This window comes from Mesoplodon mirus, assembly GCF_964341445.2.
Source record: "Mesoplodon mirus genome assembly, chromosome: 4".
NCBI classification, from domain to species: Eukaryota; Metazoa; Chordata; class Mammalia; order Artiodactyla; family Ziphiidae; genus Mesoplodon; species Mesoplodon mirus.
Window position 1 is genome coordinate 125,660,614 of NC_138979.1, and position 26,554 is coordinate 125,687,167.

Genomic DNA, 26,554 nt, shown 5'->3' on the forward strand with positions numbered 1-26,554 from the left:
TAATCTGAAAAAGAATATTTATCAAGAACTACAGCAAATGTTATATTAGTAATTGAACCTGAAAAGTTCTGTGTGAAACTGAGACATTTTGAAGTAGTGCCAAAAGCCAAGAACAAGACAAGGGTACTCAATATCACCTCATTGTCCCAGGAAACCCAGTAAGCAAAGGAAGTGGCACGGAGCAGAGAATGGATGTAAATATGGGTGACTTAAAAAAGGAAAAGCAAAGCTCAACTATGTAGCAACATGGAAGAAAACCGTTCCAAAGAAAAGGAAAAGCAAGTTTAAAGGACTGGTGAGAGCCGGCCTAGCATATCTGAGGAACAGCAAGAAGTACAGAGTGAAGTGAGGAAGGGGAAAAGCAGTGGGAGATAACGTTGAGAAACAGCGAGAGCATGTGAAGCAGAGCTTCTCACACTGCCAGTGGTGAGGGAACAGGTTTTCCCCCCAGTCTTACAGAACAATCTTATTATAAAATACAATTTAAAAAATGAGTAGGTAAAAGGAAATGAAAAAAAGACTTTTCATCAGAATCAAGAGACATTCAATGACTTAGTTTCTAAACTCTCACTCTCAAATTTGTAATTACCTTGTGGACCAGCAGTAGTCTGTGGACCACACTCTGAGGAGCAATGATGTAAAGGCCTGATAGACCATTGGGAAGAAATTTGTTTTTATGCTTAGTGATAAGGAAAAGCCACCAGAGGGTTCAGAGCAGAAAAATAACATGATCTGACTTACATTTTACAGGATCCCTCTGGCTACTGTGTTGAGAATATACCAGGATGATGGATGGGCAAGACCAGAAGCAAGAATACAAATTAGAAATTTATTGCAATAATCCAGATGAAAGATTACTGAGGCTTGAACACAAGAGGTAGTGTGAGTGCTGAATAGCAGTCAGATTCTGCATACATTTTGAAAGTTGACAGGATTTGTCGTCAAATTAGATATAAGATATAAAAGAAATATAGGAAATTAGATGGCCTGAGCAACTGAAAAACAGCTGCCATCAAATGAAGCGAGGAAAACTGCAGGAAGAGCATGTTTGTTGGATAAGGTGAGAAGCCAAGTTTTAGACATGTCAAGTTTGAGATATCGATTAGATATTCAAGTGAAGATGCCAACTTGGCATTTCAATATTTGAGTTCAGGACTCATAGAGTTCAGATAAGAAGTATCAGACTAGAGATAAAATGTAGAAGTTGCAGTATATAGATGACATTTAAAGCCATAGGAATGGATGAGATCAACAAGAGAGCAAGTTTACATAGAAAAGAGATCTGAAAGCTGATTCCTCGGCACTTCAACATGAAAAGTTGAGAAATATATTGAAAAATCAGTAAAAAAAAAAAAAAAAAAATCTGAGAAGAGGCCAGTGAGTTAGGAGAAACACAGGAGGGTATGCTACTCTGAAGGCCAGATGAAGAAGGGTTTCAACAGCGAGGGAATGATCTACTCTGTAAAATGCTCCAGACAACTCTAGTAAAATTAGGATTGAAAAACATCCATTCGATTTAACAATGGGGAGGTCACATGTGGCCTTAACAAAAACAGTATGATTTAAAAAAATGAATGAATATAATGAACTAAAAAGCAATAACAAAAAGACAAACAATCCAAAAGAATAATGGAAAAAGCATATTAGCAGGCCATTCATACATGAGAAAAGATGCTCAATTTCAGTAGTGATGAAGGAAAAGCAAATTGAAACAGGGAAACACAAACTAAAAAAAAATGAGACAACATTTCACACACACAGGAGCAGCAAAAATTAAAATCTGACTATACAAGTAATGAGGAAGACATAAGGAAATGAGAACTTAACAAGCACTACTGGACGGAACGTATATTATTATAACCATGCTGGAGAACAATTTGGCAATAACAGTAAAGTAAAGCTGATAATGTACAAATGCTCCAACCCAGTAATTCCACTTCTATGTATATATCCTACGGAAATTCTCCCACATGTGCTCAAAAATACATATATAGCATGTTTAATGTAGCATTATCTGGAATACTGAGAAACTGGAAACAAAAAACCATCAACAGAAAAATGAATAAATATGAAATAATCATAAATTGTAATACCACAAAGTAGTTTAAAATGAATTAACTATGCCTATGTATCAACAACAAATCTCAAAAACATAATGGTTAATGCAAAATGTTGCAGATGACAGTACACCATGACACAATTTATATAAAGTTTAAAATTGTCTAGAAAAAAATGTAATGTTTATCAATACATTATGAAGTGAAATGAAAGGGAAAAACAAAATTAATATGGCATAATGATAATTAATAAATGTGGGTGGTGAGTTCATTATATTTTAAAAATTACACTGAAATACTGAATTTTGTATTTGAAATATTTAATGATTTTTATTTTATTTAAAAAAAATAACAACAAGTGATCTACCTGCAAAACTGCTTGGGCACCAGCTCGTATGTTTTGTTCTATGGCTTCTTCAGAAGCATTATGAAGAACATCTTGGTAGGTGCCATTTTTTGCCCAAGTGGAATTTCGAACATCAGCAATACTGGTCCCATTTTCCTGAAGCAAAATATCAAGTTTTTAATATTTCATCAATTAAGAATGCTGTGACAAGTCAGTAAGCTGAAGAAGTAAACTGGAAACTACTGGGTGCCTCTGCTAAACATCTTCTCAAAATAGAACATACCCTATTTGACTACAAAAACAACGTATAGGTGCACTGTAAAAAAGGTTCTCACTGACAAAAATACAAAGAAAGTAAAAAAAAAATCATCCATAAGGACCAGCCAGAAATTGTATTATTTCAGATATAGACATTTTTCTATCTATCTAATGTATAAACCTCCCTTCTGTACATTTACACACTCAAGAATGGGATCATATTATTTACAGCTTTGTAAAAGATAAATTCTGTTGTAAAGCAAATAAATGCCAGAATCCAAATGACTTAAATAAAACAATAGAAACTAGCTTCTATTTATCCTACTTAAGAGTAGTAAAATTCCTGTTATCCGAAGATAGAGGAATACTGCTACTTCAAACCACTAACACTGTAGCTTTCTGCTTGAGTTTAGCTGTCAAAGTCCTGCTGACTAGGGAGCTCCCTCAGTCAAAGAGAAATTTCACTCAGAGTTGATCCCTTTTTTAAAGTTTCTCTCTAGTTTCTTTCTGCTTTTGGTCACTCACCAGTATCTTCAAATACTTTTTTAAATATATATTTTAATATATATTTTTAATATACAATTTTAATATATGGGAGGTTCAGTCTAATATAAACTATTGTTTCATTACCAGAAGCAGTACTGGAACTCAGTGCTGTCCGAGTAGCCAATACAATATGCCATGGTCTGATCTATAGCTTTCTCTCAAGCTCCATACTTCTATGATCAGGTATCTTCTGAACAGTTCTTCCTGAATGACCCACAAGCACCTCAACTTCAAGATACTTAAAAGTAAATTTACATAACCATGCCCTCCCCTTCCTACCAACTCCTATAGCCTCCTTGGCCACCGTCACCACCACCGCACTTATTTTCTCTCCTATTCATGTGCGAATGGCAACTACCCTGGTTGCAAAAAAAAAAGAAACTTGGGACACCTTTTCGTTCCTCATACCCAATTAATCATCAAAATACTGGTTTCAGGGCTTCCCTGGTGGCCCAGTGGTTGAGAGTCCGCCTGCCAATGCAGGGGACACGGGTTCGTGCGCTGGTCCGGGAAGATTCCACATGCCACATGCCGCGGAGCGGCTAGGTCCGTGAGCCATGGCCGCTGAGCCTGTGCGTCCGGAGCCTGTGCTCCGCAACGGGAGAGGCCACAACAGTGAGAGGCCCGCGTACCGCCAAAAAAAAAAAAAAAAAAAAATACTGGTTTCACCACCAAAGGAGCTCATTTATCTGTCTTCTCCCTTATATTCCCATTGTAACTGCCACTTTCCTTTATCAGGTACTTATTATCTCACTTCTGATACTTCCTAACTAGTGTCCTTGCCTCCAGACTGACCTCCAATCTATCTTCCACTCTGAGCTTGGTATGAGCCTTCTGAAATATGTAACTATCCATGCCATTTTTCTATTCATAACCTTTCCAGTGTCTAGAATGTAATCAAAGTCCACTACAATGGCACACAAGTTACTAAACAGAGCCTAGTTCTTGTCTATCTCTATCTTGTCTATAGTGGCTCTTACCACTCTCAACCACCTGCTCTTAGCTACAGCCAAATAAAAGTCTTCTCAGTGTCTCTTACATCTTTGGAGAAGTTATTCACACTGTGTGGCTCCTTTCCCACTTGTTACCTGCTCTTTGTATTATACTACTTCCTCACTGAAGCCTTTCTTAGGCGAAATTAGGTATTCCCTCTTTCACACTGTAGGATCATAGCAATAATATTGTTTTATAATACTTAAATTTGCATGCTTGTCTTCTTGCTAAAGCATTGTTAAAGATAGAAATGATGTCTTTTCATATTTCTATCTCTAACACTTGTTCTAAAAATGGGTATTACATATTTTAGACAACACTCAAACTTGTCGGAGTGTTTTGTTGTCACAAGAATTGAGAATATCACTGGGATTTAATGGGATAAGCCAGGTAATGCTAAACATACAACAAGGCACATGACAGTCTGCACATACAAAAACTGTCCTGTATTCTGCATGTCTTTCAAATGTGTCACAGACACTCTGTGAATAAAAAACCCATTAATAATTAATTATCTGAATCTGTAACAACTCCATTTTATAATTAACACCAAATTTTAAATGATTTATATACATATATATCGAATTTACCAGAAATACAAATCAATGAAAGATTACAACTTTTGTTTTTTGGTTCACGCCATTAGCAAGAAATCACATCTCTAATGGCAACACTGGTGAAGTATGTAAGGAGCCAATATGACACACCTATGCAATACACCTACATCACCCTGCATTTGTAGCTTCCTTCCTTCTGGCTTTCCTCCCTCCTTTCCACTACTTGTTTTTTTACTATGTATGTAAGTAGATTTATTATCTATCTTTTTTTTTCTGGTTTTTTTTTTTTTTTTTTTTTTTTTTGCAGTAGGCGGGCCTCTCACTGTTGTGGCCTCTCCCGTTGCGGAGCACAGGCTCTGGGTGCACAGGCTCAGTGGCCATGGCTCATGGGCCCAGCCGCTCCGTGGCATGTGGGATCTTCCCGGACCGGGGCACGAACCCGTGTCCCCTGCATTGGCAGGCGGACTCTCAACCACTGCGCCACCAGGGAAGCCCCTACCATTTTTATTTAAGGATACTAAATGACAGAGGGTAGGCTCAGTATTGAGCTATAAATTCATAACAGAAAACTAGAGGGGAACAAATTATTTAGACTGATAGGTTTATTTTCTAGCTTGATGCAAAAATTGGATGTTTTTGCTGGTACATAACAAATACAACTGTGAATATTCTTTCATAATTTATATAATTTTATTTACTTCAATTATATTTCTTACTTTTATTTTTTTCCCTCTAGAACTAGGGGAGGATGCTAAATATACATATATATATGTATATATCATATGATATATACATATATACATGTATATATGTATGATATATACATATATCATATATACATATTCATACATATATAAATATTGATTCATTGAATCCCTATAGAATGTTGCCTATTATTCATTTATATGTTAATATCCTGAAAAAAATCCACGGATGAAGTTAATTAACCATCAAGGTGATTACCAAGTCACTCCTATCTGGATTTAGTAAGATATATGTCAATATCAGAGTGTAACTTTTTTGGTGAGAACCTGACCAATGGCAAGTGTGAAACACAAACCAGAATACTCTGCATCCTTTCTTGGGAATTTTTGCACTAGAGCTGACTGCAGAATAAAAAACATCCTGACCTGTTAAGTAAGCTGGTCTGTGAAAAGAAGTACTGCAGTTTACTCACAGAGGGGAAAGAATGAGATAAGAGAGAGCACGAGTGGAATTTGGGTCCCTGGTTCCATTTACTCCTGACGTCTAAATGAATAAGACAGGCAAGGGGGAACTGCACTTTGGTAATCACTCTAAGATGTATTGGGGGATCTTAGCTCTCCAACCAGGGATCGAACCCAGGCCTAGCAGTGAAAGCATCGAGTCCTAACCACTGGACAGAAAGGGAATTCCCACCACACTTTTAAATATTATACCTTTTATAATAGCATCTAATTTTGATCAGGCAATGACTTAAAGAATCAGAATACAACCTCTTTTAAAGTTGTCACATCAAAGAGCTTTGGGATAGGGTACTGAGGTAACTGTTACATTAACTAAATTGCAAAATATAACTGACCCTTGAACAACACTGGGTTTAGGGTGCCAACCCTCCGAGCAGTCAAAAATCTGCGTATGACTTATAGTTGGTCCTCAGTATCCAAGGTTCCTCCATGTCTGAAAGATTCAACCCACTATGGATCATGTGGTACTGTAGTACTTATTCAATACTATTGAAAAAAATCCTTGTATAAATGGACCCACACAGTTCAAACCCATGTTGCTCAAGGATCAACTGTATACTCAAAGGCATCTTTACCTTCCCATTTATCCCGTATTATCTCACTCTGTGAAAATCTAATCTATTAAACATACTCAAATACGTAAGTCTTATTTTACCTCTTCTCTCTTTTCTCCTTCTTCCATTGAAATATCATGGTCTGTGACATTGTCAATGCATGGTAAGTCTGAAGAGGAGATCACAATTTCTTCAGGCTCTTGCATGAACAAAGGCTTTTCCTCTTGCTGGATCCATTCTTGATATACTTTTACCACTTTTCTCATAGCTGCTGCTTCACATATTGGTAATAAAAATGCCTAGTGAAAAAAAAAAGAGAGAATATAGATAATGATACCTTTTACTTTGCCACAAACCACTAGCACATACATTTCTATCTTGTTATAAAATGTGAGATATAAATGATTTTTAAAGAGTTAAAGTCAACCAATTCATGGTCAGAAAGAAACCTTTTGTCTCCAAATAATCTGTAAATACATTAAGATAGAAATACTTTTGGTAGGGAGATACTGATTTCCAGCACAAGGAGCAAAGAATTGTTTCAACTGTACTATCTTAGAATGAACATATTCCTTGTAACTATGCTCCTAAAAGCTTAATGTAAATACACCTTTTCATAATAAATCACATTTTTATAACTTATATTATTAGGCTTTTTAAAATTAACATTAAAATGAATTTTGATAAAAAGATTTTAATCAAAAAACAAAAACTATGACTCTAAGAAGTAATAAAAATACCAAGTAACAAGGCAACGTAGCTTTTCTAAGAGTATTTTTTTAAAAGTTACATCTTTCTTCTTTCATTTTACATATATAAAGTTATACAAGTCAAATAATAAGGCAAAAAATACTTAGAAAGTTAAAAGAATATCTTACAGTTATTCTTTCCTTAGGTACTTTCAGGTTGCCTTAAGTTTGAAAAAAGTATGTATCTTCCTCATCACAAAAACATTGTCACATGAAAAAAAACTTTTATACAATTCATACTTGCATAAATAAAACAATAAAAATACTCTTAATCTCACTATCCAAAGTCCTTCCCTTATCATGTTTGTGTTTATGTGTTAACATTTTCACTTTACTTTTTTACAAACAGAACTTGACTTTTTTTTTTTTTTACAACCATTACCTATTAATTTCAACTGTAAAAAATCACAAGACCTTTACCTAAAACCTGCCACTTACGGGGCTTCCCTGGTGGCGCAGTGGTTGAGAATCTGTCTGCTAATGCAGGGGACACGGGTTCGAGCCTTGGTCTGGGAAGATCCCACATGCCACGGAGCAACTAGGCCTGTGAGCCACAACTACTGAGCCTGCGCGTCTGGAGCCTGTGCTCTGCAACAAGAGGCCGCCATAGTGAGAGGCGCCTGCGCACTGCGATGAAGAGTGGCCCCCGCTTGCCACAACTAGAGAAAGCCCTCGCACAGAAACGGAGACGCAACACAGCAAAAATAAATAAATTAAATTAATAATAGCCATCCTTACAGGAGTGAGGTGATATTTCCTTATAAAAAAAAAAAAAAAACCACCTGCCACTTTCTAGTTTAGAATTATCAGTAGGTGTATTTAATAATAATCATGGGGTTAAATGACTTTATCTGATTGAAACTAGCCAAGAAAATCAGGTTCCTGAGATAACGACGAAAAGTTAATGTGTAATATCAATAGGGTATTTAATGTTCTTTGGTAATCTTTTTATTTATTTGCTATTATTGATTCCCTAGCAAACTACTGCGTTGGCCAAAACGTTCGTTCAGTTTTTTCCATAAGATGGCTCTAGCAGCATTTAGTTGTCTTTAACTTCATTCGAAACAATTTCGTTAGATTGTATGTGACAGCTGTCATATCAGCGTGCATTTTAAAAAAGACTTATCAAAATTGGTGAATTTTTGTGTAGCCATTTTAATATTGAAGATAGAAGAAAAAAAGCAACATTTTCAGCATATTATGCTTTATTATTTCAAGAAAGGTAAAAACTTAACTGAAATGCAAAAAAAGATTTCTGTGGTGTATGGAGAAGGTGCTGTGACCTATCAAACATGTCAAAAATAGTTTGTGAAGTTCGTGCTGGAGGTTTCTCGCTGGACGATGCTCCAGGGTCGGGTAGACCAGTTGAAGTTGATAGCGATCAAATCGAGACATTAATTGGGAAAAATCAACATTGTTGATACTCAAAATACCCAAATCAAGCACTGAAAATCATTTGTACCAGCTTAGTTATGTTCATCACTTTGATGTTTGGGTTCCATGTAAGTTAAGCAAAAAAAACCTTCTTGACTATATTTCTGCATGCAATTCTCTACTGAAACATAACGAAACATTCCATTTTTAAAACAAATTGTGATGGGCGAAGAAAAGTGGATACTACACAATGATGTGGAACTGAAGAGACTGTGGGGCAAGCGAAATGAACCACCAACAACCACACCAAAGGCTGGTCTTCATCCATAGAAGGTGATGTTGTGTATATTGGGATTGGAAGGGAATCCTCTATTATGAGCTCCTTCGGGAAAACCAAACGATTAATTCCAACAAGTACTGCTCCCAATTAGACCAACTGAAAGCAGCACTTGACGAAAAGCATCCAGAATTAGTCAACAGAAAGCGAATAATCTTCCATCAGGATAACGCAAGACTGCATATTTCTTTGATGACCAGGCAAAAACTGTTAAAGCTTGGCCGGGAAGTTCTCATTCATCTGCCGTATTCATAAGAAATTGCACCTTCAGATTTCCATTTATTTTGGTCTTTACAAAATTCTCTTAATGGAAAAAATTTCCATTTCCTGGAAGACTGTAAAAGGCACCTGGAACAGTTCTTTGCTCAAAAAGATAAAACGTTTTGGGAAGATGGAATTATGAAGTTGCCTGGAAAATGGCAGAAAGTAGTGGAACAAAAGGGTGAATACGTTGTTCAATAAAGTTCTTGGTGAAAATGGAAAATGTCTTTTTTATTTTTACTTTAAAACCGAAGGCACTTTTTGGCCAACTCAATACATTACTTACTACTTTCCTCCATCTACCAAACCCATTCCAAATTCTCATTCTCATGTTCCAGCAGCTTAATGGTCAATGGCATAATTTTGATCATCATTGCCTGCTCTAAGACTATTTTACAACTGAAGCAACAGCTCGGCCTTCCTTAAAGATTTAAAAAACAAAACAAAACAAAAAAAACCTCAAATAATCTCAAAAAAGTTCTATTCTCAGATACTGAAAAATTAACTTAAAAAAATTAGCATGGTAATTCGCTTTATTTTCTGCTCATTTTTGCTATGAACTGAAAACTGCTCTAAAAAAGTTTACTAATTTTAAAAATATTAGATCCAGAGCTAAGATTTTCCTTATTGCATAAATTATCACACTATACCCCCCAAGTGGCTGGATGAATCTACTAAAGACTAGAGTGTATATGTATGACATTTGTCCTTACAGATCCCTGCACTGATTCTGCCGACACCCTAAATAAGGATCTTGAGGAAAGACTGATGTTAGCCATGGCTAAAAATCTGATGCATAAGAAGTAGAGGGCCATTTTATACATTTACAATGAGAAATGGTTGTCTCAGACCAGAAAATTCAAATCCATATTGGCACCTTATCTTTCTACAAAGAAGAACCACTCACAATCAGACATAAGTATTAATTGATAATAAGGGAAACTGTCATCATAGGCAAGAATATTTGAATCAATATGCTCAGCAAATTTTCTCTCTGTAGGTAGACCTGCATGAGGTCATCTCCAGTTTTATGGTTCTATGACCATAAAACATCATATCCAGACAACTACATGGAGGAAGAATCAAAACAACAGGAGATGGAAAAAATCAAATATTTGATGGTATCAGCTTAAGATAACCTGGTATATACAGTTTTCTAATAATTGGCTTTGACAATGGGGTCTGATTTACTGGTAGCTAAGGCTCTCTTCTTCAGTGAAAAAACACTAACAAAACATGTTGGTCTCTGATTATTCTTTTAATGTGCTTCCATTATTAATTAACCCAGATTGTGACAGACACATTCTTTAAAATTTAATCAAATACAGTGAGCATTTAGCAGACCTGGGAATTTTTTGTCTCCTTAAAGCAGTGGTTTGCATTTTGGTCTCAGAACCCCTAATCTGCTATACGTTAACACGAATAACACATTTTCCAAATTAAAAGAAGAGTGGCATTATTTTACAGTTTTGCAAATCTCCTTAATGTTTAGCTTAATAAAGAAGACAGTTGGATTCTCTTATCTGCTTGCTTCTACATTAAATCTGATACAGTATCACATGTCAGGTATCCTCTGGAAAACTTCACAGCACACTTGTGAAACAACAAGAGCGAAAAAGGTTTTGACCTTATGAACCTCAAAAGATCCTGGAGATTTCTCATGAGCCCCAGATTATACTTTGCCACCCATTGATTTCAGAAAAAAATTATGCATATGTATGTATGTATGTTTATATTTTTTAAATTTACATACATATAAAATAAATCTGTGGTGCTTTTAAAGGTTAAACTCTTGATGTGTTATTTTTACCTCATATCAAAGTACTTGGGGCTCCTCACTGTAGCCTCCAAGAACTAACAACATAAAGCACAATAAAGGGGTTTCCTTATGAAATAGAGGGTTAATGTCTGGAGTCCATTTATGCCTATTCTATTGGATATAGAGAACAATTTTATCATTTCAAATAATTTGGGCATTTATGTTTTACAGTTGTATCTTTGTTTTAAAGATACGTAACAATATAAATACCTTCATCTGAGATAGAACTCACAATCATTAAACTGGCCCTAAAAAAACCATTATCAGTTATATAACAAATTAGCTCAAGACTTAGCTTCTAGAAATACACGTTAGCCCTCAGCTAGGACTGACAAAGTGCCCAGCACTCAACAGTTACTAAGTTTGATTCATTCACCAAATATTTATTAGGTGCCTAACTCAATGCCATGCACTATGGCTACAATGATGAATGAGAAAGAGACGTATTCATGGAGGGTAATATGAAAGATCAAAATTGAACAAACATTCAAAAAAATAATTATAAAACTCAGGAGAGGTATTATGAAGAAGACTACAGCCTTCAAAAACATCATTAAAAAAGAGGTACTTACTGTGTGTGTGTGTGTGTGTTTGTGTGTGCGCGCACGTGTGGGCAGGTGCTTCTACCTGTCTGTGGGTGGGTGGGTGAATGGGTGAGGGTGGTCATGGAAGACTCTTCTAGTGTAGACACATTTAAGCTATGACCTAAAGGTTGAGTAGCCAGGCGAGAAGAGGAGGTGGGAAGGATAGAGAGGAAAGAGGGGAAGGTTGAAGGACAAAAGTTCAGATAGGGAAACAGTAAGTGTAATGGCTATGAGGATGAAATTATTTGAAAGATGAAAAGTAAAGACATTTCTACTAAAATTATTTACCTATAAAGGACTTGTGCTCTAGCTGGGGTTGCTAAGGGCAAAATCATTCTATGCCCATATACCTGATAATTAATGGAATATTTCTGTCTATACTATAATACATTGTGGAACATATGAAACTTCAAAATCAGGAAAGAAACTATTACACAGATTCTCAATTTTGCAAATTTATCATCAGTATTAAGCAGGTAAAAATAGCTTTCCTAATACAACCTAATCTTCAAAATTGATTTCTTTTCAAAACATGAATGATTCATTGGAGTCACCATCCTAAAATCTATTTTTCCTTAAGTTTTACCTTAAAAATCACTTTAAAAATAGCTGTTACAATAAAAATAACATCTCAGAGAACTTCAGTTCCCAGCAATATCATAAAAAAGATATCCTGGGGGCTTCCCTGGTGGCGCAGTGGTTGAGAATCTGCCTGCCAATGCAGGAGACACGGGTTCGAGCCCTGGTGTGGGAAGATCCCACATGCCGCGGAGCAACTGGGCCCGTGAGCCACAACTACTGAGCCTGCGCGTCTGGAGCCTGTGCTCCGCAACAAGAGAGGCCGCGATAGTGAGAGGCCCGTGCACCGCGATGAAGAGTGGCCCCCGCTCGCCGCAACTAGAGATAGCCGTCGCACAGAAATGAAGACCAAACACAGCCATAAATAAATAAATAAATAAAGTTTTAAAAAGATATCCTGGAATCTACCTGCACAGAACACCTAAAAATTCTCACAAAAAATATAATATACATTTTTAAAAGAATGGCTCAGCTTGTGAGGATATTCTGAGTCTAGAACAAAATGGAAGTATTAATCTTCCAGAAACAGCTGTAATTAGAAAGAAAGTATCCAGAATGCAGCACAGAGAGACAAAGTGATGGAAAATATATATGAGAGGTCAGTAGACGTATGAAGTGGGAAGGTCTAACACACATCTTGAAAGGCAAGAATAAAATGGGACAGAGGCAATGTTTAAAGAGAGAATGGCTGGAAAATTTCAAGAATTGCCAAATTATACTAATCCATAATTACAGTATCCCCAAAGTATCCCCTGAAGAATAAATAAAAGGAAATTTAGACCTGGACATACCACAGTAAAATACAAAAAGCCAAACGCTAAAAAAAGGTACAAAAAGAGCCAGAGAAAAGATAACTGCACTAAGAGTTCAACTGTTGATTGACATCTCAAGAGCAACAATGTAAAACAGAAAAGTGGGAAAGCATGAGTGTCCGAAATGTACTAGGTGAAAATAACTGTCAATCTAGAATTTTATGTCCAGGGGAAAAAGTATTTCAAGAATGTGGGCAAAATAAAGACATTTTCAGAGCAAAAACTTGTGTTTGAAAGCAACGGACATCCAAAAGTAAATTCTAAATGATGAACTACAAAGCAGGGTGGGTTGGCCAAAAAATGCCTTCGGTTTTAAAAGTAAAACTAAAAGACACATTTTCCATTTTCACCAAGAACTTTATTGAATAACGTATTCATCCTTTTGTTCCACTACCTTCTGACATTTTTCAGGCAACTTTATAATTGAAGTTGCCTGAAAAACTTATCTTTTACCCAAAACTTTTTATCTTTTTGAGCAAAGAACTGTTCCAGGTGCCTTTTACAGGCTCCAGGGAATTGAAATTTTTTCCATTAAGAAAATTTTGTAAAGACCTAAGTAAATGGAAATCTGAAGGTGCAGTGTCTGGTGAATATAGCAGATGAATCAGAACTTCCCAGCAAAGCTGTAATGGTTTTTTTCCTAGTCATCAAAGAAACATGCGGTCTTCCATTATCCTGATGGAAGATAATGCATTTTCTACTGACTAATTCTGGAGGCTTTTCGTCAAGGGCTGCTTTCAGTTGGTCTAACTGGGAGCAGTACTTATTGGAATTAATCGTTTGGTTTTCCCGAAGGAGCTCATAATAGAGGACTCCCTTCCAATCCCACTATATATACAACATCACCTTCTTTGGATGAAGACCGGCCTTTGATGTGGTTGGTGGTGGTTCATTTCACTTGCCTCACAATCTCTTCCGTTCCACGTTGTTGTACAGTATCCACTTTTCATCCCCCATCACAACTGGTTTTAAAAATGGAATGTTTTCATTACATTTAAGTAGAGAATCACATGCGGAAATACAGTCAAGGTTTTTTTTCGCTTAACTTATGTGGAACCCAAATATCAAAGCAATGAACATAACCAAGTGGGTGCAAATGATTTTCAACACTTGATTTGGATATTTTGAGTATACTGGCTATCTCCCACATGGTATAACATTGATTGTTCTCAATTAATGTCTTGATTTGATTGCTATCAACTTCAACTGGTCTACCCAACCCTGGAGCATCGTCCAGTGAGAAATATCTAGCACAAAACTTTGCAAACCACTTTTAAAAAAATATTTATTTATGTATTTGGCTGCGCCAGGTCTTAGTTGTGGTGTGTGGGGTCTTGGTTGCGGTATGTGGGATCTAGTTCCCTGACCAGGGATAGAACCCGGGCCCCCTGCATTGGGAGCGTGGAGTCTTAACCACTGGACCACCAGGGAAGTCCCTGCAAACCACTTTTGACTTGTTTGATAGGTCACAGCACCTTCTTCAAACACCACAGAAATCTTTTTTTTTGCATTTCAGTTGCGTTTTTACCTTTCTTGAAACAGTAAAGCATAATATGCTGAAAATGTTGCTTTTTTCTTCTATCTTCAATATTAAAATGGCTACACAAAAATTCATCAATTTTGATAAGTCTTTTTTTAAATGCACACTGGTATGACAACTGTCACATATAATCTAACAAAACTGTTTCAAATGAAGTTAAAAACAACTAAGTGCTGCTAGAGCCCTCTTACGGAAAAAAACAAATGAACCTTTTGGCCAACGCAATAAATGGAAGATCTGAAAAGGGAGAAATCATAATCAAAAGAAGTGATGAATATAACTAAATGTAAATCAATATTGAATGCACAGAATAGTAATATTACTGGAGTTAAAATACAAACATGCAAAACAGAACTGAATTATTTGGTAATAACAATATATAAGTTAGGGGGAGAAATTAGAGTAATAATGTTCTATGATCCTTGTATTGATTAGGAAGAGGGTAAAAGAACACTAACTTTATATTTGGAAAGTAAAGTATATATGCTAAAATTTATATAGTAATCACTAAAGGAAAAGGAATAGAGTAAAACTTTCAAACCAAGTGATGGGGAGGAGGAGAATACAGAATGAAAAAACATCAATTAAAAACAAAGCAAAAAATAAGAGAATTATGAAAAAAATACAGACATAAGAAAAATAAAAAGAACAAAATAAGATAGTATCAATAAATCCAAACATATCAGTAATTATAATAAATATTCCAGTTAAAAGACAAAGATTTTTAAAAATCCAACCATATTTACAAGAGACATATAAAATGTAATGATATAAGAAGGTTGAAAGTAAAAGGATTTTAAAAAAATATATGAGGCTAATTATAATAAAAAGAAAGTGGTATAAATGTACTACAAGTAGATAAAGTAGACTACTACAAGTAGACTTTAAGCAAAAATAATTGCTACAGATGAAAAGGGCCATAAATAAAAGGCTTAACTCACCAAGAAGATATAAAATTATAAATATGTATGTACTTAATTACAAAGCTTCAAAATACATAAAGGAAAATTTATGGAACTACAAAGAAAAAAATAGACAAATCACCATCAGAATATAAGATTTTAACACACCCTTCTCCATAACTGTGAGGTCAAGCTAACCAAAAATCTTAAGTAAGAACATAGAAAAGTTGACTAACGCAATAATAAGCTTGATCTAACAGATCAAGCTTTAATAATCATGAATTCCACAGGAAAGAATACATTCTCTTCTAACACACAGGACATTTATGGAGGCTGACTACATACTGATTATACAGACTATATTATCTGACCAAAAGAATCACATTAGAAATCTGTAAGAAAAAAGAAAACTAGAAAAATCTTATATGTTTGGGAGACAGACACTGCTAAATAACTCATAGGTCAAAGAAAATACTAACATGAAAATTAGAAAATTTTTAGAAGTGAATAATAACAAAAATGTTATACATGGAATTTTGTAGACTGTAGCTAAAACAGCATTAAGAGGTAAATTAATAGCCTCAAAAATACTTATATGAGAAAAATGTGAGGCTAATTAATTAGCTAGGAAAAGAACCATCAAATAAAATCAAGAAAAGCAGAAAGAAAGAACAAGGAGCAAAAATTAATAAAAGAGAAAACAAACATAAAACACAGAGGATCAACAAAACCAAAAGCTCATTCTTTGCAAAGACTAATAAAACTGACAAATCTCTGGTAAGAATCATCAAGAAAAAAAACAAGGAACAAATACTAACAGGAATGACAAGGGGAAACATGACTATAAATGCCCCAGAGATTAAAAAGATTATAAGAGAATGTATTTAAAAACAAATGTAATGAACAAATTCCTAGAAAAACGAACACACTCAAGCTGACTCAAGAACTAGAAAACCTGAACAGTTCTTTAAGCTTTAAATTTTCCCACAAATATTCTAACCATATTTGTCAAATATCTTTCCTTTCACATTTGTCATATATTCTGTCAACACAAACCTTAAACTTGGCAACTAAGAATCACTGCCAAAGCTGGACAAAATGCTACAGCAAGTTTGTTTCTTTAACTTAAATTGACAAAGCTAATGCTGCCTCATGCTTTCTTTTACATATCAATAAATGTGCAGGAGATGAGGATCTGCTTTGTCTGGAGAGCTCCCTGGCATGTGAAGGCAATGTGGCACAGAATAAAGAGCACTGACATGGGAACCAGGATCTGGGAGTCTTAGTCCTGGATCTACCACTTACTTGCTGTGAGACTTGAATGATCCCCTTCAGCTACAAAACTCAATGATGTTTACCTGCAAAAGTTAAGTACCTTTGCTATTAAGAGCAAATGGTTGGTTTTCATAAGGTTTATTTTCCCATAAAATTTCTATGTAATTGAGAATGTGCACTTAGGAATTTCTAGCTATCTTTATGTGAAATAGCTTTTATTTGTTTTCCTTCCCTCTCTTTATTTTATTCCCCAAATAATATCTGCCTTAAGCAAATTTAATTTCGGAATGCCTTAAAGGACAAAACTGAGCCTCCAAGGGGAGGATAAAGACAATGAAAACATCGCTTCTTATATTCATAAACCACTTTTTATTGACTTTAGAGTGAAAGATAACATAATTTTACTATAATTTATTAATCAAATGGTAGGAAGAAAAGTTTCAAACCATAAAGTGAGTCACTAAGAAAATTATTCTGATAACAGAAGGAATATTAGAGGGGAGGGGATAATTATTAAACTAAAGTTACCTAAACTAAAAATATAAATAATTGAAAATATTAAAGAATTAGATGTAATAAAACCAGAAAACTAAATATGAACTTTAAAAAACATTTCCATGAAGAATAAATTTTAAATAGCTTAAAGTCAGTATATTCAATATTAAAAGCAAAAGTCTATATTACAAATTAAAAATACTGAGAGGTACTTTACCTGACGAAATATCTCTGTGACAAAGTTTACATTACTTCTTTTAGAAGAAAAGACTCTGCGAACTATTTCAATGTCTGTGAGATGTTCTTCATCAATACTACAGAGACTAGAAGAGCTAGGTTCTCGCTCCGTGAGAGTGCTTGTGTTGGAATGAGACTGCTCGGGTTCTGTAGTTCTATCTGCTTTATCGGCATTATCATTTTTGTTTTCTTCTCTGGATACCAAACTAGCAGCTGCTCTCTAAAATAAAAACAAAAAGGGGAGAATATCATAACCATTTAAATCAATATTTGTCTTCAAATAGCAAATACTGACAAAATCCAAAGCATTCCATAAGTAACTTACAGCATTGTTTAAAATCTATGCATAGTTTCATTCAGAATCTGTTCTAAATAGTTAAATAGCAATGAAATAACTTAATATCTAAGTGATATAGTGATACTCACTAATCATCTATTCAATTAAGTTTATTTTTCAGTATGTTTGCAGAACAAACAAGTTACTAATAAAACTGGGTAAAAGAATAATGCCAAATGGAGTCAGCTCAGCTCATCAATAATAAATATATACCTTAATTCTGGAATATTTATTCGGTAAGTTTTAATGTGTAAATTCATCTCTATTTTACCTTAGACAAAAATTATACAAAGGAGAACTTCCCTGGTGTGAAAAAAATTAAAAAAACAAAGGAGGACTTCCCTGGTGGTGCAGTGATAAGAATCTGTCCTGCCAATGCAGGGGACACGGGTTTGATCCCTGGTCCAGGAAGATCCCACATGCCACGGAGCAACTAAGCCCATGCGCCACAACTACTGAGCCTGCACCCTAGAGCCCACGCACCACAATTACTGAGCCTGCATGCCACAACTACTGAAGCCTGCATGCCTAGAGCTCGTGCTCCACAACAAGAGAAGCCACTGCAATGAGAAGCCCATGCACCGCAATAAAGAGTAGCCCCTGCTCTCTACAAGTACAGAAAGCCTGTGAGCAGCAATGAAGACCCAACATAGCCATAAATAAATAAATAAATAAATAAATAAATAAATAAATAAATAAATAAAGTTTAAAAAAGGAATAGAAGAAAAATTATGACAGAAAAAGTAGAAATGAAGCTAAAATAAAATACATATTAGAAAACTCTACATTATAATAACTTAACAATTTTCACCTGACTGAAGATGACGGCTAAGCCTAGAGAAAAAGTTAAAGGCCTAAGGCAGTAATAAAGAAATTACTACCATGATATGATAGGAGTAGCACTATTCTGTGGTATGATAAATTACTTTCTGGTACATTATTCAATATTTGGTCGCAGTTTTGTCACCTATAAAAGAGTTTAAGTAAGTATGTAAATGATCTCAAATATGCTTCCCAACTTAAAAAATCTCTTAATTTTTAGTTTACTGAGCTCTGGGATCAGATAAAATAGTTCTGCTTGAGAGTTTCTACATTTAAAAATTCTTTGTAGAGAACCTAGAACAACATTTTGAGGAAAACACATCACATAATCTGCTACAGATAAATAAAAGGCCAGGGGGAATAGAAGTCAAATTTTCTGAACACTAATGAACACACTTTATACCTCCACTTAATTTTTAAAGGATTTAAGAAGTTGTATAAAAAGCACACACATATAAAATATTTTTAAAACTAAATAAGAAAATCCGAGAAAAGGAAAACAAAAATAGTTTAAAAAACACTGCAATATAGACAATTTCAGGAAAAAACACACATTGAGAGAGGAGAGGAAAGTGAAAAAGAAGTGTGAAAAAAAGGGAAATGGTTTAATTAAAAATAATAGAATTTTAAATATTAGTCCTTCCATCGTACAGCTGTGTAACTTTACATTGCATTTCTAGAGTCAGTGTTCTTCATGAAAAGAGGTGACATGAGATGGAGACAGGACTTTAAAACAGCACTCTGAGAATACCCAGAAATCTAAAATGAACTATGAAGGTCACTTGATTGCAAATTGTTTCCAACTGCAAGAATTTGCACAATTCAGAATATTTTTATTTGTACAATTCAGGATGTTTTTAGTACTCTACAATTAACATAAAATATAGAAATAAGCTGAGACTTGTATGTGACTGAAATTATCTTCTATACCTTACAGGTTTTATTTTTTTATTAAGAAAACTATTGGTTCTATAATAATTGTTAAAATTCAGATTTATAAAATACATTTATACAAAGAAAATATCATTATTATTTGTTTTAAATGTGTTCTACAACTAAGGCAACTGAAATCAGTGGACAAATCCCTAAAGCCATGTCTAACTTTAAGAAGCTTACTCTAAGGCTTCCCTGGTGGCACAGTGGTTAAGAATCCACCTGCCAGTGCAGGGGACACGGGTTCAATCTCTGGTCCAGGAAGATCCCACAACCTGCGGAGCAATTAAGTCCATGCGCCACAACTACTGAGCCTGTTCTCTAGAGCCCGTAAGCCACAACTACTGAGCCTGCGTGCTGCAACTACTGAAGCCCTCTCGCCTGGAGCCTGTGCTCCGCAACAAGAGAAGCCACTGCAATGAGAAGCCCGCACACCGCAACAAAGAGTAGCCCCCCGCTCACCGCAACTACAGAAAGCCCGTGCACAGCAATGAAGATCCAACACAGACAAAAATAAATAAATAAAATAAATAAATTTTATTTTTTAAAAAAGCTTACTCTATGTGTGTATTACCTGAATATTCTTTGGCAAGACTTCACCTTCCATCCCAGGAATATGAGGTCCTGTATGTGGCTTTGGCTCCAGCCAGAATGAAACCAGCCAACGAATGACAATAACACGAGCCTTAATGAAAGGCTCCTTTGTACAATAGATTGCTTCATTGGTCTCAGCATCCTTCTTTATCATGATATAATGTGGCTTTGGTCTCATCTGTGGGATATCTATGCAAAATAAAACGAAAACCAAAATAAGAAAGGAATTATACTTAGATAAATCTATGTTTTTAAATATTTGAGAAAACACTGTGATAATGTTCTGGTTTAAGAAACAGAATTTGTACATTTTAAAATAATTTGCTAGATATTAGCATGGGATTTAGAAGACTGAACCATATACAGCTGATATATGGAAATATGTCTTTTTGCAAAATATCACTAAAAAATCATTAAAAGTACAAAGAAACTTCCAGAGCCATTTAAAATTAATGAGACCTTACTTCAATTAACCTAAGTCTGAAACACATATTTTGACATCATACAAAGTATGAGAATTTTTACAGCAAAATTATTTTTAAAGCAAATATTGTTCCCAATGGTAAAGGTTTGCTACTCTAATTTAAATCATTTCTACTAGCCCTAATGGCTTTGCCTAAGCTTGTTAGCTGCCTAATCTTGGCGGAGCTTAAAACAGAAACATCTTTGTGCAAAAAGGACACTTCCATATACAGGCTGTCAATGCCTTCTATACATGGCAGAGGTCTACTTCTAACCCAGGGCTGTCCTTGAGGCTATAGCTTCAAGATTCCAACAGACACTTTGGCACAGTCACTAAATACTGGACAAGATATGATCAGAATATAGACAATGTAATTATTCATACAGAATTTGCAAAAGACATAGAAATTGAACCCAGAGGGACCTTTGAAAATATTTGTAACATGGTTAAAAGATCATATCAAACATTAGTAAGTTTAATTTATAATCATAAATATTTCTGGTAGGCTAACTTCTCCAGTAGGTGATATCCAGAGACTAAGTTTTTTAAAAATCTCTTCACTCTCAATGAAAACTTTCTACTAATAAAACTGCATTTTCAGTAGGAATCACGGTATAATATCTCCAATTAATCAATATAAATTAAATGTTATCAGTTTTCTGCAGGTAACAAATGCTAACTTTACACTGAGGAATGTTTTATTCTTATGTGTAATATTTTAGAAAATTCCAAAGACTACCTACCAAGTACAGGATGATATAAACTATTCTCCTTACAGATGTTTGGAAAAATATAAGGCAAGTAATATTTCTTAAAATGTGAAAACAAAAATGAAAATCCTCTTTCTTGGTTTTCTTTGTTCTTCCATTCTAAACTTTTTACCTAAAATTAAACAAACAATTAGAATCATTCCAAGAGAAAGAAATTATTAGCTGTTATAAACAAGCTTGTAAAAGGTTACTTAAGCAATAAATTAAACTGTTACACTGCAAAGATATATAGCTAAATATATATGTGTATGTACATATATATATGTACATATAAAAAGTGGTCTAGTGCCATGCAAATGCATTATACAGTTGACCCTTGAATAACTCAGGGGTTGGGGTGCTGACCCTGTGTGTGCACTTGAAAATCCACGTGTAACTTTACTGTCGGCCCTCCGTATCTGCAGATCCAACCAACAGTGGATTGTGTAGTACTATAGATCATATTTATTGAAAAAAAATCTGTGTATAAGTGGACCTATATTGTTCAAAGGTCAAGGATACATGGTATCTTTAAAAAATCTTGTAAGTTAAAATGTGCTCTGGAAAACTGTCAAAGTTGACTTAAAACTCAGCTCTGCTACTGACAAAGCTGCTAATGTTCTTTCCTCTTTCCCACTTCCTGAATAATTCAGCCTAAAAGTCATACAAAATAGGCATATGTGAGAGGAAGGAAGAGAAGGTATGAAATAGTGGCAGTCAAGTGCAGGTGATCAGAGCCTGACCACAGAAGGCATCCATGAAGGGGGTATAACAGAGGCAGTAGCCCAGTGGGGACTCACGAGCCTGAGAGGGGTGAGGACAACATCCATAAGTGTAGAGGGGAGTAAACAAGAGGGGACACAGTTGTAAAATACAGGGTGTGAAAATTCCAGTAGGGTGAGGAAGATATGTAAGTAGGGGGATAGTAAAGGCCCAGAGTGTACCACAGTGAGCTACTACTACACACTAACTTTAGAATGGCTAAAATTACAGACTGACCATATCAACTGTTGGTGAGGATATGAAGCAACTTTTTAAGTCTCATACATTGCTGGTGGAATACAAAAAGCTACAACCATTTGGAAAACTATTTGGCAGTGTCTTAAAAAGTCAAAATATGCCTACCATACAACCCAGCCATTCCACTACTAGGTATTTACCCAAGGGAAAAGAAAGTTTATGTTCACACAAAGACTTATTTACCAATATTCATACCAGTTTTATTTGTAATAGCCAAAAACTGGAAACAACTCACATTACCATCAACAGGTGACTGGATAACTCATCATAGTACATCCATACAATGAAAAGCTACTCAGCAATAAAAGGGACCAAACTATTGTTACATACAATAATATGATTTTTAAAATAATTATGCTAAAAAAAAAAAGAGAAGCCAAACAAACAAACAAAAAAAGGAGGTACCATACAATTCCATTTATCAGAAAATGCAAACGATAGTGAAAGCAATCAGACTGAAGTTGCCTGGGGATGGGATGATGGGGGGCGGGGCAGGTAGAGAAGGGTAGATTACAAAGGGATCTGAGAACTTTTAGGGGTGATAGATATGTTCATTATCTTGATTATAGTGATGGTTTCATGGTTGTATACATGTAATAAGATTTATCAAATTGTACTTTTCAAACATTACAGTTTACTGTATGTCAAATGTATCTCAATAAACCAGTAAAACAAGCTTAAAAATCCACATGAAGTGCAAAAGTTTTTTTTTAAAGAAAAACTGGTAATAATCACAGTAACAATAACTACTCACCACTGAATACTTACTATATGTCATGCACTTGTTTATTCTAAGTACTATGCACTAATTACTTAAGCTCCAAACACCAAAATGGGATAGGTATTATTTTTTATCTCTACTTTAAGCACAGAGAGGTTAAGTAATTTGCCAAAAGTCACATTATCAGTAAGATGTAGAGTCCGTATTCAAACCCTGGCAATCTCGTTCAGGATCCAAATTAACTTCATAATGGTTGTTTCTAAGGCACAAGGAACTTTTGTGTTTGGAACAGTTACAAGAAATGTGTATATGCTAAAAGTGTTTTCATCAATGAGGATATTCACATTTCATATATAGAGATGAATAGGTTACCTTACAAAATACATGCACCTAAGGACTTCCCTGGTGGTCCAGTGGCAAAGAATCTGCCTAACAATGCAGGGGACGTAGGTTCGAAACCTGGTCAGGGAACTAAGATCCCACATGCTGCAGGGCAACTAAGCCTGTATGCCACAGTTACTGACTTGCACGCCTCAACTAGAGAGCCCGCGAGCTGCAAACTACAGAGCCCACACGCCCTGGAGCCTGTGCACCACAACTAGGGAGAGAAAAAAAAAACCCTCATGCCGCAACTAGAGAGAAGCCCATGCACCGCAACGAAACATCCCGCACGCCTCAACGAAGATCCCTTGTGCCACAACTAAGACCCAATGCAGCCAATAAATAAATAAATAAATAAATAAATAAATAAATCTTTAAAACAAACAAAAAAAAACAAACTACATGCACCTAGAAATTTTAAAAGTACAAGTAGGATTAAATGTAAATTACATTCCCCCATCCCCCACCTCACCCTTAGTCCACTTCCCCAGTTGCTGTCTCTAGGCAGATGGATCCCTAAATCAAACAGTTTTTCATTTAAAGTACCATAGCTACTGCTTATAAATGAAAAGATTAGAAAGTAAATCCAACTGGCTCACATAAGAAGGTATATACACATAAAGAGTCTACTATAAAAATTTCTCTCTTCAGCTCCCTTTCTAAGAGGTTCATAATCTCTCCAGTGATTTTTATTTCAGGAAGGGTATACTAACATCTATTTTCAAAAGTAAAAATCTGTGACTTCCCTGGTGGCACAGTGGTTAAGAATCTGCCCGCCAATGCAGGGGACATGGGTTTGAGCCCTGGTCCGGGAAGATCCCACATGCCGCAGAGCAACTAAGTCTGTGTGCCACAGCTACTGAGCCCAAGCGCCTAGAGCCCATGCTCCCCAACAAGAGAAGCCACTACAATAAGAAGCCCACGCACCGCAACAGAGTAGCCTCCGCTCACCGCAACTAGAGAAAGCCCATGCACAGCAACGAAGGCCCAACACAGCCAAAAATAAATAAATTTATTTACGTTAAAAAAACAAAAAAGTAAAAATTTGTTACTTCTCCTTCAGGAAAATAAGCAAATATCTACTGTGACAGAATAATGGTAAGAGGGGGAAAAATGAATTACCCACAGGACAGTAAGGAGGGTGATATAAAAGAAGATGACACATACCTGAATTACTATATATTTTAAAAGTGCTTCAAGAAAATAGCTTGTTAGATCTTCTTGTCCTTTATCTCCTGATTGTGGGGGAACAAGCGGAGTGATTTCTTCTATAGTGACTTGAGCTATCCGAAGACAAAACAAAAGTTTAGTATAATTTCAAAACAAATTTAACAATATGATAATATGGCCCAAATAAACTTTAACTACAAAACAGATAAGCAAAGAATACTGCTTGAAAACATTCTGATGATTGAAGTTTGAAATAAATCTGAGGTCATCCTGATAGCCCATCACAAAAACCATGAACTTTATAATCAACTGTTTCATGAACCCTTGATCGAAGAAATGTGACAGGGATGGACAGATATTGAGGGATTAAGAGTGAATAATGTCTCACTTGAAAAAGAACTGCTCGTGATATTTTAAAATTCAGATTAAGAGTGTCCACTACAAAATTCCATAAATATGATGAGAAACATTAATAATAATGTGCTTATTCATCAATTAAAGAACAATCTGATTACTCTAGGTAATGACCATGCTTACTCTTTAAGGTAGCCGCTTTATTCAAAGGATGAAATGCTAATTCCCTCTCAAAAAGAAAGAGAAGTTGGCATCTTAGTTTCTTGATTATGAAAGTCCACTTGTAAAATAAGAAACTTTCACATTTTTAAACTTTTCACATATTCAAAAACATTGATTATAACAAAAGCAAATTCAAGAAAATCAACCCACAACTAGCTAAATTTTCTTAAATATTTCCCAGGCAACACAATCAGTACCTGGTTTAGCATAGGCAGGTCCCTAAACCTATTTCCCAGTAAACAGCAGCCAAGTAATTAAGCCCAAAGAGATGGATTTTTTTTAGTCCTCTTTGCACAAAGTAAAACATACTTGTACGTCAATGTACATCCAAATTAACTCAAGGATACAAGCTGATACACGAAAATTCAAAATTAAAGATAAATGTAAATGTAAAATGGCCTGTATTAAACATGTTTCTAATACTTTGATATCAGGGGTCTTGCAGGCCCTAGTGAGAAAGCCCCTCCAAAAGCTAGCTAATTCCTAGAGAAAACTATGGGCCAGAGAGTTTGCCTTTCATATGCAAACCAAACAACCCAGAGCCCATATCTCTACCACTTCCTCTGCTGGGCTCTCACACTCAGGGTTACTTACTAGTTCCCTAACCTAATGACCCCCAGGGCTAAGTACCAGACAACCAGAGACAACCCCTATGCCCCAGAGCCTGCTAAAATTATCCAAACTAGCCAGTCTTCAACTTGCTCACGCTGCTTCACACATTCCCACCTGCAGAAACCACAAAAGGGCTCTAGCCCATGATACCCACCGCTACCCTCAAGCCCCCACCACGCCTGACTAACCCTGGTGCTTCCCTGTGTGGCCACCCTCCCTGGTGTGGCACACCCGCTACTCCTGGGAACATGAGTAACAAACTATCTTTTTTATGGCAATCATCTCCTGATCTGTTGGTCTCATTATACCTGGATGATAAAACCTACATGTTATTTTTTAAATTTTTATTTATTTACTTTTTTACTGAAGTATAATTGACATACAACATTATACAAGTTTCAGGCATATGACATAATGATTCAACATTTGTATGCACTGCAAAATGATCACCCCAATCTGTGACCATACAAAATTACAAAAAAAAATTGTTTCTTGTGATAAGAACTTCTAATATTTATTTTCTTAGAAACTTTCAAAGTTGCAAAATATTATCGACTACAGTCCCCATGCTGTACATTACATCCCGATGACTTATTTACTTTATGACTAGAAGTTTGTACCTCTTGATCCCCTTCACCCATTTTGCCCACCCTCAACCCCTACCCCCCACCCCTC

The 26,554-nt window shown here is 35.5% G+C and overlaps 1 protein-coding gene across 7 annotated transcripts in view; it reads right to left on the reverse strand.

Annotated features, from left to right (window-relative positions):
- Positions 1-26,554, reverse strand: part of RALGAPA1 (Ral GTPase activating protein catalytic subunit alpha 1) — a gene marked incomplete at its 5' end in the record, with an annotated part of 228,244 nt that overhangs the window by 144,541 nt on the left and 57,149 nt on the right. For all 7 annotated transcript variants that reach the window (XM_082620173.1, XM_082620170.1, XM_082620172.1 and 4 more), the window contains 6 exons: positions 2,425-2,559; positions 6,639-6,836; positions 17,482-17,721; positions 20,168-20,376; positions 21,394-21,532; positions 24,689-24,804. In XM_082620173.1, the coding sequence (XP_082476299.1) occupies positions 2,425-2,559; positions 6,639-6,836; positions 17,482-17,721; positions 20,168-20,376; positions 21,394-21,532; positions 24,689-24,804 (1,037 nt within the window). The remainder of the gene's footprint in view (positions 1-2,424; positions 2,560-6,638; positions 6,837-17,481; positions 17,722-20,167; positions 20,377-21,393; positions 21,533-24,688; positions 24,805-26,554) is intronic.